This window comes from Rhipicephalus sanguineus, chromosome 4 (genome assembly GCF_013339695.2).
Source record: "Rhipicephalus sanguineus isolate Rsan-2018 chromosome 4, BIME_Rsan_1.4, whole genome shotgun sequence".
Classification (NCBI taxonomy): domain Eukaryota; kingdom Metazoa; phylum Arthropoda; class Arachnida; order Ixodida; family Ixodidae; genus Rhipicephalus; species Rhipicephalus sanguineus.
Window position 1 is genome coordinate 59,070,653 of NC_051179.1, and position 16,959 is coordinate 59,087,611.

General features: G+C 46.4%; 1 protein-coding gene across 1 annotated transcript in view; it reads left to right on the forward strand.

Moving 5' to 3' along the window:
* LOC119390054 (uncharacterized) overlaps window positions 1–12,365 on the forward strand; it is a 53,328-nt gene extending 40,963 nt beyond the window's left edge. Inside the window, exons 15-17 of the mRNA XM_037657582.1 lie at window positions 6,330–6,501; window positions 9,353–9,432; window positions 12,041–12,365. Of these exons, the coding sequence (XP_037513510.1) occupies window positions 6,330–6,501; window positions 9,353–9,432; window positions 12,041–12,255 (467 nt within the window). The 3' untranslated portion in view covers window positions 12,256–12,365. The remainder of the gene's footprint in view (window positions 1–6,329; window positions 6,502–9,352; window positions 9,433–12,040) is intronic.
* The last annotated feature ends 4,594 nt before the right edge of the window (window positions 12,366–16,959 follow it).

Consider the following 16,959-nt stretch of genomic DNA (forward strand, 5'->3'; position numbering starts at 1 on the left):
GATAACACACGCTGTCGGATCGTCGTCGCCGATGCAGTTGGCCACGCACGCCGGAGATTGAGGAAAAGTGCCCGGCGAACCACAAACGATCACACACACCGCACAGGTACCCGAATGAATTCCCGACCAACTCCCGTTGAAACCTTGCCGAAGCTCCCGAGATTTAGATAATCAAAGAAAAGGGTAACGATGCTGAAAAGGAGAGCGAATATTAGCTGAAAAAAAACAGTAATGTAAAAAAGCCAGGGAATTTGTGGTAACATAAACAAATGCACGCAAAAATATGTGTTCAATTTGGGCTCATGTATGCGTTCAGCTTCCTCAGTGGTCATGCTGCCTTCCATCGCCTATCCGTGCGTACAAGAAATATTTCCCCGCGACAGCCGCACAGGCCGTTTTATTGCGATATAGTAATTATATGGACACTGCCGGCGCATTTTTGCCGTCGGCGTCGGTGCCGCCGTGATGTTCCGCATAAAGTCCAACTCGACAACATCGTCCCGCACGTCTTGTGTTTTTGTGCGAGTGAATGCGCGCGATGACTGTCGACCATCGCTGCTCAAGCGGAGATCAAACGCGTTGGGCGCCTACGTCGAGCGAAAGTCGCATCGAGGGGTCCCGGTGGTAGGGCTACGTATCTGCGGTAGGGACTCCGTACTTTGACATACCGGGTGTGTTCGCGCGCGCCGTATATTTACAGAGATGAGCAGACGGCTCATACCTTCGTACGTGTTGTGTTCTCACCGCAAAGTTTGCGTTGAAGCCATAGACAGATCGAAGGTCCTTCGCCAGCTGCAGCGGCTGCGTTTCCTTGCGCCAGCGTTTCGTTCAGTTACGCTAGGTCGCATGCTAAAGTAGATAGCTGCTAGCCTTACTTCGTATAGCTTTCCAGTTTTAAATGCGAATGCATTTCTTAGTCGGGCTATGTGAGGCATCCGGCATTGTCCGCGCGCCGGCAGGTGTTATCTCTCCACTCTCACTCCCTCTCCCATAGCAACAGCTGCGGGCGCGCGCGCTTATCCTCGCCCCTAGCAACCGGAGCATGTGTTGCGAGAGTGTAGGAGAGGGTAGATGCAGTGCTTCGCCGCTCCTTCTCTCGCCGTTCGCTCTCTCTCCTCCCTGCGCCACCGCCTCAATGCAGTGCGTTTGAAACGCGTTTGTAGGGTTTGTGCTGCCTTGGTACAGCCTGAAAACAGCGCGTTCTAAACGCGTTTGTGCTGCATTGAAGGCGGTGGCAAAATCCCTGAGGTGATTACGAACGCACGTAGGAAGCGTTCGTTGAAAGAGGCGCCCTGAAGGGAGACACTTGAGCGCGTCGATGTGTCCAGCTTTACGCCATTAAAATTACTACGCCATGTACTCTCGGCGCAAGAAATGCATTCGCATTTCCTCACGATTTCCTTCGGGGAGGTGGGGGCATTTTTTTATTGCGATAGCAATTATATGGACAGTCTCGGCTGAATTTTGCCGTCGCCGTCGCCCGTCATGCACCGTATATGTATAAGTATGTATATATATATAAAAGCCCCAAAGAAAAATAATTCAGAAAAATGCTTCCGAAGCGCGGAATCGAACCAGGGACCTCTTGCTCCGCAGCGAGTGACGCTATCCACTACGCCACGAAACGCAGATCGTCCACGTAGCTAACGGCGAGCGTTATATACACACCATTTACCGCTGGACGGACTCAGAGACGCTAGGCGCTTATAAGCGTTTCTTCATTACCAGCGAGATTGCGTTAGGAGCGCGACGGGTGTAGAGTGCCTCGATGCGCGCGCCCCCGCTTAGAGTGGTGTCAGCTTTTGAAAGGGCAGGTGCCGCCTCCGCGGCCTTGGCGGCAGCGTGGCCGCCATTTTGAATCCCCCGCCCGGTCACTTGTGCGTGGTGCGCGTGCTGTTATTAGGTAGGTGCTCGTTTCCCTCCAGTTTTATGCGCTCGCTACCGTCACCATGTGGCCGGATGGTGCGTGCCGCAGTGCACCAATCATTCCAGAAACGCTGGGAGCTCTATCGTTTTAGAAGATACGAGGTTTCTTTGGACAGTAAAAATTAAACGTGACAAGCGTCATCCGAAGAACACATTATGCACTTGTAGCGTAAGATTCTGACCGGTATTTCGAATGCACTCGCAAGGATAACTTCTGCCGGCGTTAACCTTGCGTAATAAATGGACATACTGATATCAGCTACATGCTTAAAATCCTTTGGTTCACGTGTGCACGAATCCTGCATTCTTCTTCGCAAACATTCTTTACTGCACTTGGTTGGTCCTATATCTGCCTTTCATTTTTGCTTTCGCTATTTTTGTGATTTGAAATATATCATGGAATATATTATGCGTGTTTGTCTGCAGATCAGATCCTTCTTTTTTTCCTAATAATAATTATTTGTGAGAATTTACGTCCCAAGAACCCCGATATGATTATGAGTGGCGCCGTATATAGTAGAAGGCTCCCGAAATTTTGACCATCTGTTGTTCTTTAACGTATACACCTAAATCTAAGTACGCGGGCCTCTGTCATTTCACCTCCATCGAAATGGGGCCGCTGCGGCAGGGATTCCATCTCGCAACCTTCGGGTCACCAGTCAAGCACCATAACTAAAACCACGGCGGGTTCTTGCTTTTTATATTCCTTTCCGTGTTTCAAGTACGCCTTCTGTGCTGGTCTGATGTCCATGTATGTGTGTGTGCAGTTAAATGTTTTTTATTGTCACTAATCCCGTTAATCGGGTTGGCAATCGCCGGGCGGATTCTAAGGGCTGGCGTCACGGCCTTCCGAAAACGCACCACGAAAGCGCGGACAATTTAGGGTTGGTCCTTTGGTGCGCCAGCGGACGCCGGTTGTGGTCCAAAGACCGAGTCAGAGCCGAGAGTCGATAACACAAACGAAAACGAAATATATTCTCGGTTAAGGCAATACAAATATCACAAACACGTGCACACTCGGCTGGTACCAGTTACAACTTCACAATATAATTCAGATGGTGTTTACACAACGGGAGCTAAACAAACAGATCACACGCTACGAATGCAATCGCATGCATTACAACTATTCAACGACAGTTAAAGTCCTTGAATAGATAATGGCGTATTCAGTCCACAATACTTGGACGGTAGTCGAATGCTTCTCTTCAAGGAAACACTCACGCCAGCTCCAGCGTTGATCGTCGTAGCTCAACCGTCGTCGTGACTTGTCACGGCTCACACGGCGTCGTCATCCAATTCTTCCAAATTGACGATCGGCCGACCGCACACCATCATAACCACGTCTTCTTTGGCTAACGGAGCCACACTTCGCATAACTTCACCATCACCGGGCCGACTGACTCGCTCACTCCTTCGCTGACTTCTCGACTCCTCCCTGCACTACCGTCGATTGCACGCTTTTATCCCTTCTCTCCCAGCTTCTAGAAGCGTCGGGAGAGTTCTTCCGCGTGCAGTACAGCCGAGGCTACGGAAGGGGCGAGAGCTTTCTCGTAGGTTCGAATCGCGGCGGCATCGCTCTCGGATGCGTCACCCTTTCCTTCGAGAAAGATCCAGGCTTTGCCGGGCGTTCGATCGTGTTGACTGCGTCTGGCTCGAGTGGGTGAGGAGAATGCGGCGCGCCGGCGTCTTTTGATGCTTGTTTTTTCGTCGTTCGCGCTTCTTGGTCGCGCGGCTCGCGTCGTTCTGTCTCGTAGCTGCTTGAAAGCGGCTGCGCGCGCGCTTTATAATACGCTAATTTGTGACATTTATCCTTCCCTGTTTCTGTGTTTCAAGGTTACATTTTCATCCTGTCTTAAATAATTACGCAGTTCCTGTTTTTTTATTCAGTTACGATCACAGTGAATCGACTAGTGGCAGTTGTGTTTTAATGTGTAATTTGCGTTTTATTTGTGTAATTGCTTCTGTCAACGCAGCATTAATGCGCACAAATAAATGCCCTGTACACTGGATATTAACGCGCGCGCGCACACACACATACACACGCAGACACACACACACAAACACATTCCGTATCTTATTTCTTTGAGCAAGCATAATTTATTTATTAATAATGTAAGCTCATACAGGAATGCGCATACAAACAGTTCTCGCGAAGCGTCTATACAAAGAAGACGCATGAAAGCAACAAGAAGACGGGGAAGCATTGTGTGCAGTAGACACGCTATGTCAGTAAAAAAATAAAAGAAACAAAGTCGAGTTGTACAATGAGTACGCCATGGAAAACCAGTTAATGAAACAAAAACTCACAGGCTCCCTTATGCGTTCGCTTAAGACGGCTCGAAAGCGAAAGCCATCTTCTTCTTCTCAGTTTTTTGCGCACAAAGCGCGGTTTTGCATTGCCTCCAAGATCGGAGGCAACTCACCTGGTTTTGCACGGCCTCCGTGATCTGCTCACTTTTGACCAAGCCACGATGTCATGTGATAACGGCATCATATGACGTCACGCCAAAATTTGTGAAGCCATGATGACGTCATCACGTGACGATTATTTTTTGCATCCCTCGTCCCCAACGTCGTGGTACGCTGACGCCGTAGACGCGGGACGCCGACGGTCAAATTTCGCGTTTGATGAGGCATTTAAGGCTTTCGCCTTAAAAAATACGTCCGCCACAGCTCGACTGCTGACCCGAAAGTCACGGGTTCGATACCGGTCGCGGCGGTCGCATTTAGGTGGAGGCGAAATGCTAGAGGCCCGTGTACTGTGCGATGTCAGTGCAGGTTAATGAACACCAGTTGGTCAAAATTCATGCAACCCTCCACAACGGCGTGCCTCATAATCATATCATGGTTCTGGCAAGTAAAACCCCAGATATTAATATTAATAAAAGAGACAAATAAACGACGTCGTGCATCTGCCGCACAAAGTGTAAAACAGCATTGGAAACACTCAATAATATGTGCATGCAATTGGGCATGCGAGAAAACCTGCAGAAAAACAAACTGCAGATACAAAAAGAAGAAGGAAAAACGCACTGATACTGCGCGCATGCAAAGTTTTACGGCGTACTACTCAACAACGTATTCATCGTTTTGATAAGGACTCAAGGTGCAACTCGAGTGCCGATACAGTAGCGGCTACAGATTGTGAGCAAGAAATGTCAGCAATAATAATGATAAAGAAGGTTTCGTTTCATTTTAGCAGGATATTCGCACCATACTGCCCCTCCGCCCTTTATTCTGTGTACAATATGTATGATGCCATTTATAATAAGCGAGTAAATTGTTTGCAAGCTTAGCAAAATGAGCCACCTTAATCGCGCTTAGGTAGCTTCGCAACACTAAAGTGTGTGTGTTCAGATACATATACTGCTGCTTCTGACATGTATACAAATACTTTAAACGATTGTTTGTGTATTTGGAATGCAGAGCTTACGAGAAAATTAAGTAAGGCACCACGGTCGTTTCCGGCGTAAGGAAGATGATTGGTTTTCAACATAACAGAGTCTACGTCTACCTCTAGAGCATAACACATGCACAGGCCGTCAGCTCACATGAATTACATGCCTCCTTAATAAACATTTAGGCAACAACAGCAATAAAAGCTGCCCAAGCTTCAAAAAAGGAAAGAAAAAGAGTAAGCTCACTAGCGTGCACTTATTTCCGGATGTATCCGCGCACCGCAAGCGCTTTGTGTAGCGCGTTTCGCATGCTGCCGAGCTGCGGCGGGATTCGCAATGGCGGCCGTCGTAGCAGACGACGCGCCTGTCCTCACCCTCAGCGGAGCGCGCGGGCATCAAGGCACCCTAGACGGGTGGATTTAAAAGTCGTCGGCGAGCGCGCTCGCTTCTTGTTATGTTTGCGCAGGGAGAACCTTGCCCTTCCGCTGTCTGCTCGCGCGGTTTTCTCGTGCTGAGGGGAAGAGGGATGTTTCACGCTTTCACCGTGATGTCCGCGCTCATGTTACGGAGCGTACGAAAGTCACTCGAGCTCAAGGCACGCCGCTAAACGAACAAACAGAAGATGAGCGCGAACTATCAAGTGTCACAGCTCGACACTTGAAGCACTCTAGTTTCCTTCGCTGCTTTGGCCGCCTTTGCAACAGGAGCGCTGTTCAAACTGAGAGCATCCATTGGCGAGCCTCACTTAGTATAGCATTAATTTCTTGCTATCGCATTCATTGCTTCGCCCTTGCGGCGAAACTGTGACTTCTTTTTTTCTGCTTCCCGCTTTAGGCAGCCGTACTTGCACAAGAAAGGCATTTATCAAATTTATTGGAACAACATTATTATTATTATTATTATTATTATTATTATTATTATTATTAATAATAATAATAATAATAATAATAATAATAATAATAATAATAATAATAATAATAATAACTCTTGCTTTGTACCTTACAGATGCCAAATTCAGAGGAATAGTCTGCGACGTCTGTAGCCAGCGTGACATTGTCGGGACACGCTGGAAATGCGCCGTCTGCCACGACTACGACCTTTGTACCACCTGCTACGCTGGCAAAAAGCACAACCTCGATCACGCCTTCTTACGCTTTGATGTCCCAGGTGGAGAGGGGTAAGCGTGGATCACTCGACGGCGCACAACCCGTCGAGTGCACTGCCGTCGCCAGCGACCGCATGCTGCGTGTTCGATGAGTTGAGGGAGCAAGGCAGTGGCGAGAAGGAGCTAGGGTATACATATGATTGCCCGTATATAGCTGGCTTGGCACACGGTGCGTCGCTTAATTTGTGCTTCATTGGTGATATTGTAGCCTAAACGCTGACAAAATTTCGAAAACCGCTTCAGGGCCCCTTTAAGATGACTCCTCAACCAACAGGACACAAGGATAGGGTCTTTTTCCAAAGAAGTTTCAAGCGCTAGCATGGCTTTCCTGTAGAATGCTTGACTGCCACGCAAAGTGCCTGTGTTTGATTACGGCTCGAACATTAGTTTTTATTTCTCAATGTGTGCGAAGTCACGTGAGCTTTTGTACCACACGCCGCATTTTCAAGGACAGCGTTTTATGAGGCACCTGAGGCTTTCCCCTTGAAAACCCAACAGGAAGTTTCTTACCTAATGAAACAGCGCACCTAAAAAACGCATCAGTAGACATAACTGGTAGTGCTGACGTAAAGCAGGCATTGGAGCTCCAGCGACAACCGCGATGCTTGCGACGATGACAGCATGACGGTATCGCTCTGTTTCCAAGTTTGGCCTGTAAGTTACACATCTGTATTAGCCGGCTCATTTTAACGTTTTCGAGTATTCTAAATAAAAGCACAACACAAAAGTGTTTCACACGAACAACGTTCCGTGCAACGTTACTGCTATATACGTGGTAAAATATTCTGTCACATGTCTGGACAAACATGCAGCTTTTACGATCTAAATATTTATCTTGTTCTGAGAGAAACTTCTTACAACAAACGCGTGGAAATCTACCCAATATTTACGTCAGGTTACTGTGCCCTCTGTAACTTGTACCAAGGACGCACGACAAAACTTCTTTCGGCTTTTCGGAATGAGTCCTAAGACGTGACACATATTTGTTTGTTTGTTTTTATGTGCAAGTGTTCGTTTACACCCAGCAGATTTATAGTCGTCGTCAAAAATTTAGAGACCCCTAGGTCTGAGAACACTTCGACTTTCCTAGGGATTTGTGCATGACTATACTCGGTCGAACTGAGCAGTGCATGTTGTTAGCGCGTTTTAGAACAGGCCGAAAATCTCAATTCGAGGCTACCTGCCAAATTAGCGGGAATATTCAGCTTTTTCTTGAGACTTTTGACACTGACTGTACAAACTTCTGTGCTGAGAAGTGGGTTGACAGAGGAGTTGGCACGACTTGGAGCTCCTTGATGACTAAACGTTAAAAAAAAATTCACAACCAGATGCCTCGCTATTTTTGTCTCTACAGTGAGCTACGATATTGTCGTCTGGAGTAATTTTAGAGACGTTTACGGTAGTGTCCGAGTCAGGCCCGTAGCCAGGAATTTCGGGGGGGGGGGGGGGGCACTTGCTGAAAGCCTTGACTATTTGGGAAAAACGCCTATTTTCATTATTCATTTTCGGTAAAACACCATGTATAATAAAAACTTCGGGGCGCCCCCCCCCCCCCCTGGCTACGGGCCTGGTCAGAGTATTAGTGGCTAGCATGGGAGCGGGGACAATTTTTCACTGATCGTTCCCGGCATACACGTAGATCCCCATATGCCGTCGAGATTTGCCTAATGCACTTCAATGAAGAGTGACCATTAAGCACCACTGCCGCGCTGGTGTAATATTTATGACACATTTTCACATTTTTCGCACATGGCAACACGAGCAGTCATTTTTGTAGTGCAAGAAAGCTTTACGTGTGACATACGCACCCTGGTGTACAGCAAATAACATTGCTATAAACAAACTACGCCTGTTATTTTTTGCCCGGCATGGTACGGTTATACAAGTGGCAAGCAAATTTCAATGGCTGTAAAATCGTGCGTAATTTTCGATGTCTCTAAAACATTGCCACTTTGGCATGTTGATTGGGAAATATTGTCATTGCAACGAGACATCTGGGTTTTGTAAATGATTTTTGTAAAACTTCCGGCAATTTTCCGCGTCCTGCTTGGCGAGAAATCGAAAGCGTTTTTTAAGACATCCAGTAGTCGAATTCACCACACTTCTCATCCGTAAGCGATCTTTCCTTGTGACCAGCCGGCTTCGCTAATGATATGTCGAGCATTAGGATTGGCTGATCTATTTTTTTCTTACGAACTTTTTTTAGCGTAAGACGTTCTTGTGAACACAAGCGCAGTTGGTAATATAGGTCACTCCAATTGTCATATAGGCCTGCTCTGCCGGCATAACTATAATATAGAAAGAATTCAACGTTTCATCATTTTATTCATTACAACAGATAATTAAGGAATTTTCAGCCTAAAAAGTATTGTAGGTTTGGGATAAGTACATGTAGATGCTCGCGCCTGTGCAAAACTGGGCTTTTGAGAGATACGGTAATGGAACACTCTGAATAAGGCTTGACCAACTTAGGTTTTTTTGAACGTGCACCAATCTCGCTTATCGCAACACGCGACCGGGAATCGAACCCGCAACCGTAGCCACTTCGGGGGGTTGTTATTCGCACATTTTGCATCGAACGGCATATCCGCACAGTGTTTGCAGAGCAGTCACCAAATGCACAATTCAGCGCAGTTCTCCCGTAATTTTTTATGGTATATATGCCTCAATATAGTATCTCGAATGACACGCTTAATGACGTAAACTAACTTTCGGATCGTTCAACAGGGCTTCTATACACGAGTTACTCCGCCATGTGATTGGTAGTCACCAGCGTGTATGCGTACGCTTAAGTACATCACATCTCTGCAAGAATCCTCTGCACTGCCTCCAGTGCCAAATTGTAATTTGTTTACAATTGCAGAAAACACGTACAACCCAGGCAGCAATCCACCGACGCTGAAGACAAAGTCGAAAATAAACAGGAAACGAAGAAGCAAGAAGGTGAGACGTCTGATGACTGTGTGTGTGTGTGTGTTGAGGATGAGAATGATGATGATGAGGAGGATGGTGTGTGTGTGGGAATGGGGAGGGGGTGAAGTGCCATGCAAATGCGGACTTAGTGGCTACGGTTTCGAAAAATTGATCTTATTTGCATACGACAATACAGCGAAAGTAGAATAAATAACAAGGGACAGAAAGGCTCGTAAGCGTGAGACAGTCGTCATTTACAAGACATGAATTCAAAGAATATGTGGCGTGCGAAGTCAGTGAAGACGCCGAGCCAGAGTCACAAGTACATTTTGCTGAACGCAGCTATCAGTCCAGTCGTCTCGATGCCTCGAAGGACCTGACCGACCGAAGGTGCTCGGCACTGGCCGCTCGTGACCTCAAGCACTGCCGCTATACATAAAAAACAAGATGCTGCTACAAATAATAGCACCTAGAGTGTATGTAACTAATAGCACCGGTTCGAGAGCGCCACTGATGGCTCGCTCACACAACCTGATCATTCAAGTGGCAAAAATAATTTGTTGTAACCAAGTCTTGTTGGAAGACTGCCTTGTGTGTCGCGTCAAAGTCCCCTCCCCCTACCCCCTCCCCCCTCTCGTGAGCTTTCGCCGTTCAAGCGTAAAGTTTCGCGGCATTCACGGACTGTCGTGAGCACACTGAGGACAGTGGCGGTGACAACGTTGACGAAATAGCGCCAGTCAGGACGTGCAAAATGTGTCCGGTGCTTCTCGCAAATCGTTCACTTATTGTGTTTTCCGGTGTAACGCCTCGCTAAAGTAGGCGCATAATTCAGAAAATACTGCAGTTATTACAATGATGCAGGGAAAGCCTCAACTTCTGGACTCACTTATCCCCCTCAATTCGCTAGTAGACTCGCGTAGAAGCGCTGACGGCTGACGCGTCCGTTTACTAGTATTAACTAACATGCAAACTCTGAAAGGTAAAAAAACAAATACAGGAGGCGAGTTCATTCTTTTCCTAACAATGCAATCCGCCTTCTTCGTCTTCAAGTGCTGCCCTCTGCCGCTGGAAACGTTTTGGTAGGGTGGCGGAGTTTCGCGTGGTTATCCGCGCGGAGGGGAAAAAAAAAAACATTCGGAGCGAGCATAGCGCAACGTGACTGAAGTCTACTGTGTCGGCCCGACACGTGATCAAAACATTAAAGCGCGCGGAAGATTTTAGTACTCCCTGAGGTGGTCTGTTTTTGAACCTCCTCAGTGAGCTGGCCGAACTATGCCGAAGAAGCGCGCTTTGACTAAAATGTACCGGACACCGAACCGGAAAGTCTCGGCGAATCTCATTGCTTGCGTGATCTTGACACACAAGGTCACTTATTGGGCCGACACTGCTGGCTTCACCGAGCGTTCGCTTGCCAAGGCTGGCTGCGTGACGTAATGCTCCCTCCTAAGTTATTTCTCCCTCCATGGTGATCCGGGATGGCCAGAACAAAAGCCTTCGAGATCGAGCGGCGTGCACGAACCGTACCAAAGCGTTTCGCGACTTTTCCGATAGGGGAAGAGCGCATGCGCCGTGGCACAGGTAAAAAAAAAGGCGGAGTGCCGATTTACATAGCGCTACAAAACGTATACCTACAAAAATGTTTCCAGCTGTGCGCTCAAGCTCGCATGCTCACGTACTTAACCAATCAGCAACACCCCCGCTGAATCAATTTTAGCTGAGTAGGTGGAGCCAGTTGTCGATTTTATCACTCAACTTCATGACACTTGCCAGTGGAGTGGAAGTGCCTGGCAACTCGAGCCCACTCTCGGCAAAACGTGCGACCCGCGTCGCGCTCATGCCCGACCGCTGAACGCAGCGGACGCAAGATTGCGCCATAAGAGTGTTGTATAAAGTAAGTACACCTTAGGTGCGCGTAATATGTCTCAACGTATTGACCAGGGCAGCTCAATGAAATATAAAAATAAAGGCACGCTACGGTTGTATGAAAAGCCTTCTGAATCATTCCTATTGCTCACGCAGAAAATCCATCGGAAACAATATTTTGCTTCCCTTTCCCGTGTGCTATTATTTCTTGTCTTTATTACCATGTATCTACCACTTTTTTTTTAAATTGTGGAGTAGTTTAAGGTACCCCCCCTGTCGACGTCTCATGTCTAGAGTTGGCGTCCCGCAGTCTCATGTCTCACGCTGTCGTCACGGAAGTCTCACGTTTGATACACCTAAGCCGAGCAATAAGCTGCCCGTTTGGAACGCCAGCGCGCGCTTGGCCGTGAGTGCCAGCACCGCCGAAGGGCTCATTCGTCTGTCCGAGCCAGCGAAGCGACAGCGATACGCCAGCGTCTGGAGTTAGACCCACCGCGCACGGAGCAGCGAACAGCAGAAAAACAGTACAAAGAAGACCATAGAAAAGAAACTAGATAATCGAAAAACAAATCAGATAATCACGAGAAAAGAACATAAAACGATATAAAATATCCCATTATCACACGAACAGAGCAGAAGAGAGCAGATAAACACAAGAAAAGAACACAAAAGAGCCGATATACACAAGCAGGCGAATCAATGCTCCGCAGTTCGTACAGCTTTCACTTGGGGTGAAACTGGCTTTGATTTTTATTTTATTTTTTTTTCCTAACAGCACGAACAAGTCCAAGTGGCGACCACACTGCTCAGACGGAGCTGGCGACAAAGCTGCGCGAGTTGGAAGTCACATTGCAGTGTGTCATTTGCATGGAACGCCGGCGAAACGTGGCATTCCTGTGCGGACACAGCGCATGCGCCGTCTGCGCCGAGATCCTGACCGCTTGTCACATGTGCCGTGTTCCCATCGCGAGGAGAATCACTCTCTACTAGATAAGACCGAAGCATGGATGTAAATAAAGACCTATCTAAGCTGCTCTTTTAATCATTGTCGTACAATATGGTTTCCTCGATGACTCCGTTGCTTTCCCGACTGAAACTTTTGCGCAATAAAATGTTGGTTATCTGATGTTTCCAATGGCAGAAAGTGGTACGGCCACAGCATTCGGCATTTGTTTTGTCTCGATCTCTTCTCTTGTGTCCGTGTTGGCACGCATACATTCTTTTATAATGAATATTCGATGTTTTGTAAATAGTACTATTTCTGTACTGCAAATAGAAAGTTTGGTGACGAGATTGCTTTCGTAAATACAGGTAGCGATTGCACCAAATTTTCGAATGCAGCAAGGTTGCCTCAATGGATGCTCAAATGACCCAGAAGCGACATTTCGACGGCGATATAGCTACCTACCGGCAATATCCTGTGCGGTACGTTGCTCACTTGTGTGCGTACATTTTCACATCATGTGTCCGCTGTTCTCGTAAGTAGACCCACAACAGCTGTATTTAAGACGCTTTAAATGCGGAGCACTTCATGGCGAATATCTATCTATCTATCTATCTATCTATCTATCTATCTATCTATCTATCTATCTATCTATCTATCTATCTATCTATCTATCTATCTATCTATCTATCTATCTATCTATCTATCTATCTATCTATCTATCTATCTATCTATCTATCTATCTATCTATCTATCTATCTATCTATCTATCTGCCTTGCCTTGCCTTGCCTTGCCTTGCCTTGCCTGTCTGCCAACTTATGCTCTCGCCTTGGACTGTTGACAACAAGGACAATTTGGACGATGCAAGAATTCAGGGAAGGAAAATTTCCGGGTTTCCTCCTGACCCTCCCCCTTAATATTTGTCTCCGCATTGCATCGGGAAACTGTATTCTGTAGTTGTTATTATTATTATTATTATTATTATTATTATTATTATTATTATTATTATTATTATTATTATTATTATTATTATTATTGATGATCGTAAGTAATGGATTAAACAATATAACAGCGCAAGAAACAACACAAGAGGAGACAGACACCATGCTGACTAACAACCAGTTATTTATTGCGTTTGCACGTCAATATATGCAAAAAAACAGTACACTCATTAGGAAACAATGTATCACTTTGGGTAAGTATGGTTTACAGCGACACACCAACCCAACTCAAGACGCTAATTCGTCTGGTAATCACCACCCTCACCAACCCATTGCCCATCTTGAAACAAAGAGTGTTGAAGATTGGGCGAGTTGGTTAGTCGTAATTGAACTGGTATATGAACTGAAACAAAGAACTGCATCTGCACCTGATCAGGACGTATCGGCGACTCTTCTAACGATGGACTGCACTGAGCAATGAACAACTATGGGGTTCATTTTGTCACAAAGTATTTCAAAATATGTAACGCGCTGCTATACACTTTGTAGCCAAGGCAGGCCCAAAGAATGTGTTCGAATCAGAATGACCCATATACGAAAGTTGTAAATCTATAAATGTCAAATCTAGCATTTTTTACTCAGTACCGATTATGCTAAGTTATCTACACTTTAAATTCGATGCATGTTTCAGGTGCTTTGATGACACGCCCACAACGAAAAAAATATCTGTTAGAGCAAGTTCTAACGTATAGTAAGTAGGAAACAAACGCGCTTTACTAAGTTCCGTTTAACCATTTCGGCCCTGGCGTCGTCAATTGACGACAGGACAGAAAATTTCCCCTAGCACCTGGGAAACGAAACCAAAATTGCGAGTTCTTGGGGTAGCACTTCTTCAACGATCCCCACTGCAATCGATACCACCATTGTGGCATTTTTCCGGAGTTGGGAGCCGCAAAGGAGAAGCTTGACCGAAGTCATGGGTGAGCGATTTATCTAATTCAAGGATGATGGAAGTTGCCATAAAAAAATTCGTTGCCGCGTCACTTCCCTCAATTTTTACTTCCATCGATCAGGTTTAGTGACCTCCTCTCTGTGCCTCTTCTGTAATCAGGAAGAAACGATTGGTCATTTTTTCATATCATGTCGCCGGTTCAACACATTCAGGAAAAGAATACTAACACCACCTCTTCGAAAGCTGGGCCTGGAATTATCAGAACCCATTCTTCTTTCTTTTGGGGCCACTACCCTGGGGTACAGCCACAGGGATGTTTTCCTTGCTGTTCAGTAATATATCATTGTTACTAAAAGAATCTCTTGCTAAATTCCAAGAATATAAAACTTTTCATTACTCATAATTGGCACATCAATTCAATAATTAAAAACAAATAGCGTACGAAGGATTTACACCATGCAGAAAATATAGGAAGAATTCACCAACTACTCGGCCGATCCCCTCCATCGGGTATGTGCCATGAGAAGAGGAAACAACAACAACGACGAAGCCGAGGCGGGCAATCTGGCGATATCTCCCCTCTGTCACTTTTGTTCAGAAATCGAATCAATAGAGCATTATTTTTTATCGTGTCGCCGCTATATATCACAAAAGAAAAAGACTTCTTGAAACTCACTGTGCTAAGCTGGGGATAATTTTAACAATAGACGCTATTCTCACCTTCGGTGCTTCGGATTTGGGCGTCAGCCACAGGAATGTTTTACAGCGAAAGCTGTTATGAGATCATTTCAACGGCCGTTTTTGGTGGCGTAGTTGTCCGCCGCCGCCGCCGCCGCCGCCGCCGCTGCCGCCGCCGCCGCCGCCGCCGGTGTCCGTAACCACTATCGCTCGAAATAAGAAAAAAAACGAAATAAGAAAAAATTTCCAGGATGGAACGGGGTTCGAACCTGGGCCCCCTGCGTGAGAGCCCAGTGTTGTACCTCAGAGCCATGCCGGTGCTTGGAACTGCCATGCAAAACGACGCTATACAGGCCTCATGTCCAGAAGGAACCACATTAACATATGTAGTTTAGTGTGGTAGAAGAGTGAAATAACAACCACGCACCGCACAACGCGAATTCTGTAACCAGGCGTCACACAATGCGAAGTGCGCGACGAGTGGGCTGTTGGATGCTTCCAACCCACTACAGGGGCCCTGCAATATTTCTTCATCGTCATCAGGCACAACACCAACAAAGTGCGCATGATGCCTTACATGTTTTTAGCGGGTACCACGGCTCTCCGTTGAATGACGAAAAATGGCATAGTGGCTGCTGCCCTACTTCACAGAAATTATGATGATTTATAGCGTAGTGGGTTCCTCGCAAGTGCACTTGCATTGGTTGCCAAGGAAGCCCATAAGCCCGTCATCCATTTCCTCAGGGTCTCAATAAAGTTCTTCCTCCTTCTCTCTGTCTCTCTCACGCCAATGTATGTTATATTGCATGGTGGGAGAGTTTAATAGCGACCGGGCGTCACACAATGCGAATTACGTAACTGGTGAGCCGTTTAAAGCTTCCAACCCATTACAAAGGGCTGAGCCACAATTCTCCATCGTCATCAGTCGTCACGTAAACAAAGTGCACATAATGCCTTACATATGTGTAGCTGGAACCTCGCTTCTGCGCTCAATGACGAATAATGGCGTTGTAGGTGCTTCCCAATTTCACAAATATTGTGATTTATGGCGTAGTGGGGACCTTGCTAGTGTACTTGTATTAGTAGCCCCAAGAGAGTTTACAACGGGCTCTAGAAATGCCGCTCTTCCAGCTTTCGCTGTGACTGTGCTGCGCTTTCCGCGCAGGCCTGGCATTTTTTTGATGCTGTAAGTGCTTTCCTTCAGGAAACAAAACGAATGTGTTGTTAAGCTCTTAATTGCAAACCTGTTCCGATAATAGCAATGAATCAATAAGAAAAAAAAAAGAATACGTTCGGTACCACATTAATTTCATTATTCTAATTTCTAGTTAGGATGAGAAGTCTGGCTGAATGTACAAATAATTATTGCACTCGTTCTTTTTTATGTTTGCTTGTCTTTTGTGTTAACTCAATATAGTTATAACTTTAAATCTTCATATCAACAATTCTTGGCCAATCCCCCAGTGTGGGTATGAGCCATGTGTAGAGGCACATCATCATCATCATCATCATCATCATCATCATCATCAATCTGACGTGGGTAAGCGCTGTTTTTCTGTCGAAATCCTCAATTTGTTTCAAGGACTTCCGCACTTCCAGATAGACGTTGGTTCAGATTTTGTGTACTCTATTGAGTAGCAGGAATAAAAAAGCCATTTTTCTCATTTCATGACCACTGAGCCCTGATGACCTAACTTGAGGCGATGTCTGTGAATCCATAAATACTTATACCACTGGCTCAGTCTTTTTACAGCGAAAGCTGTTATGAGATCATTTCAACGGCCGTTTTTGGTGGCGTAGTTGTCCGCCGCCGCCGCCGCCGCCGCCGCCGCCGCCGGTGTCCGTAACCACTATCGCTCGAAATAAGAAAAAAAACGAAATAAGAAAAAATTTCCAGGATGGAACGGGGTTCGAACCTGGGCCCCCTGCGTGAGAGCCCAGTGTTGTACCTCAGAGCCATGCCGGTGCTTGGAACTGCCATGCAAAACGACGCTATACAGGCCTCATGTCCAGAAGGAACCACATTAACATATGTAGTTTAGTGTGGTAGAAGAGTGAAATAACAACCACGCACCGCACAACGCGAATTCTGTAACCAGGCGTCACACAATGCGAAGTGCGCGACGAGTGGGCTGTTGGATGCTTCCAACCCACTACAGGGGCCCTGCAATATTTCTTC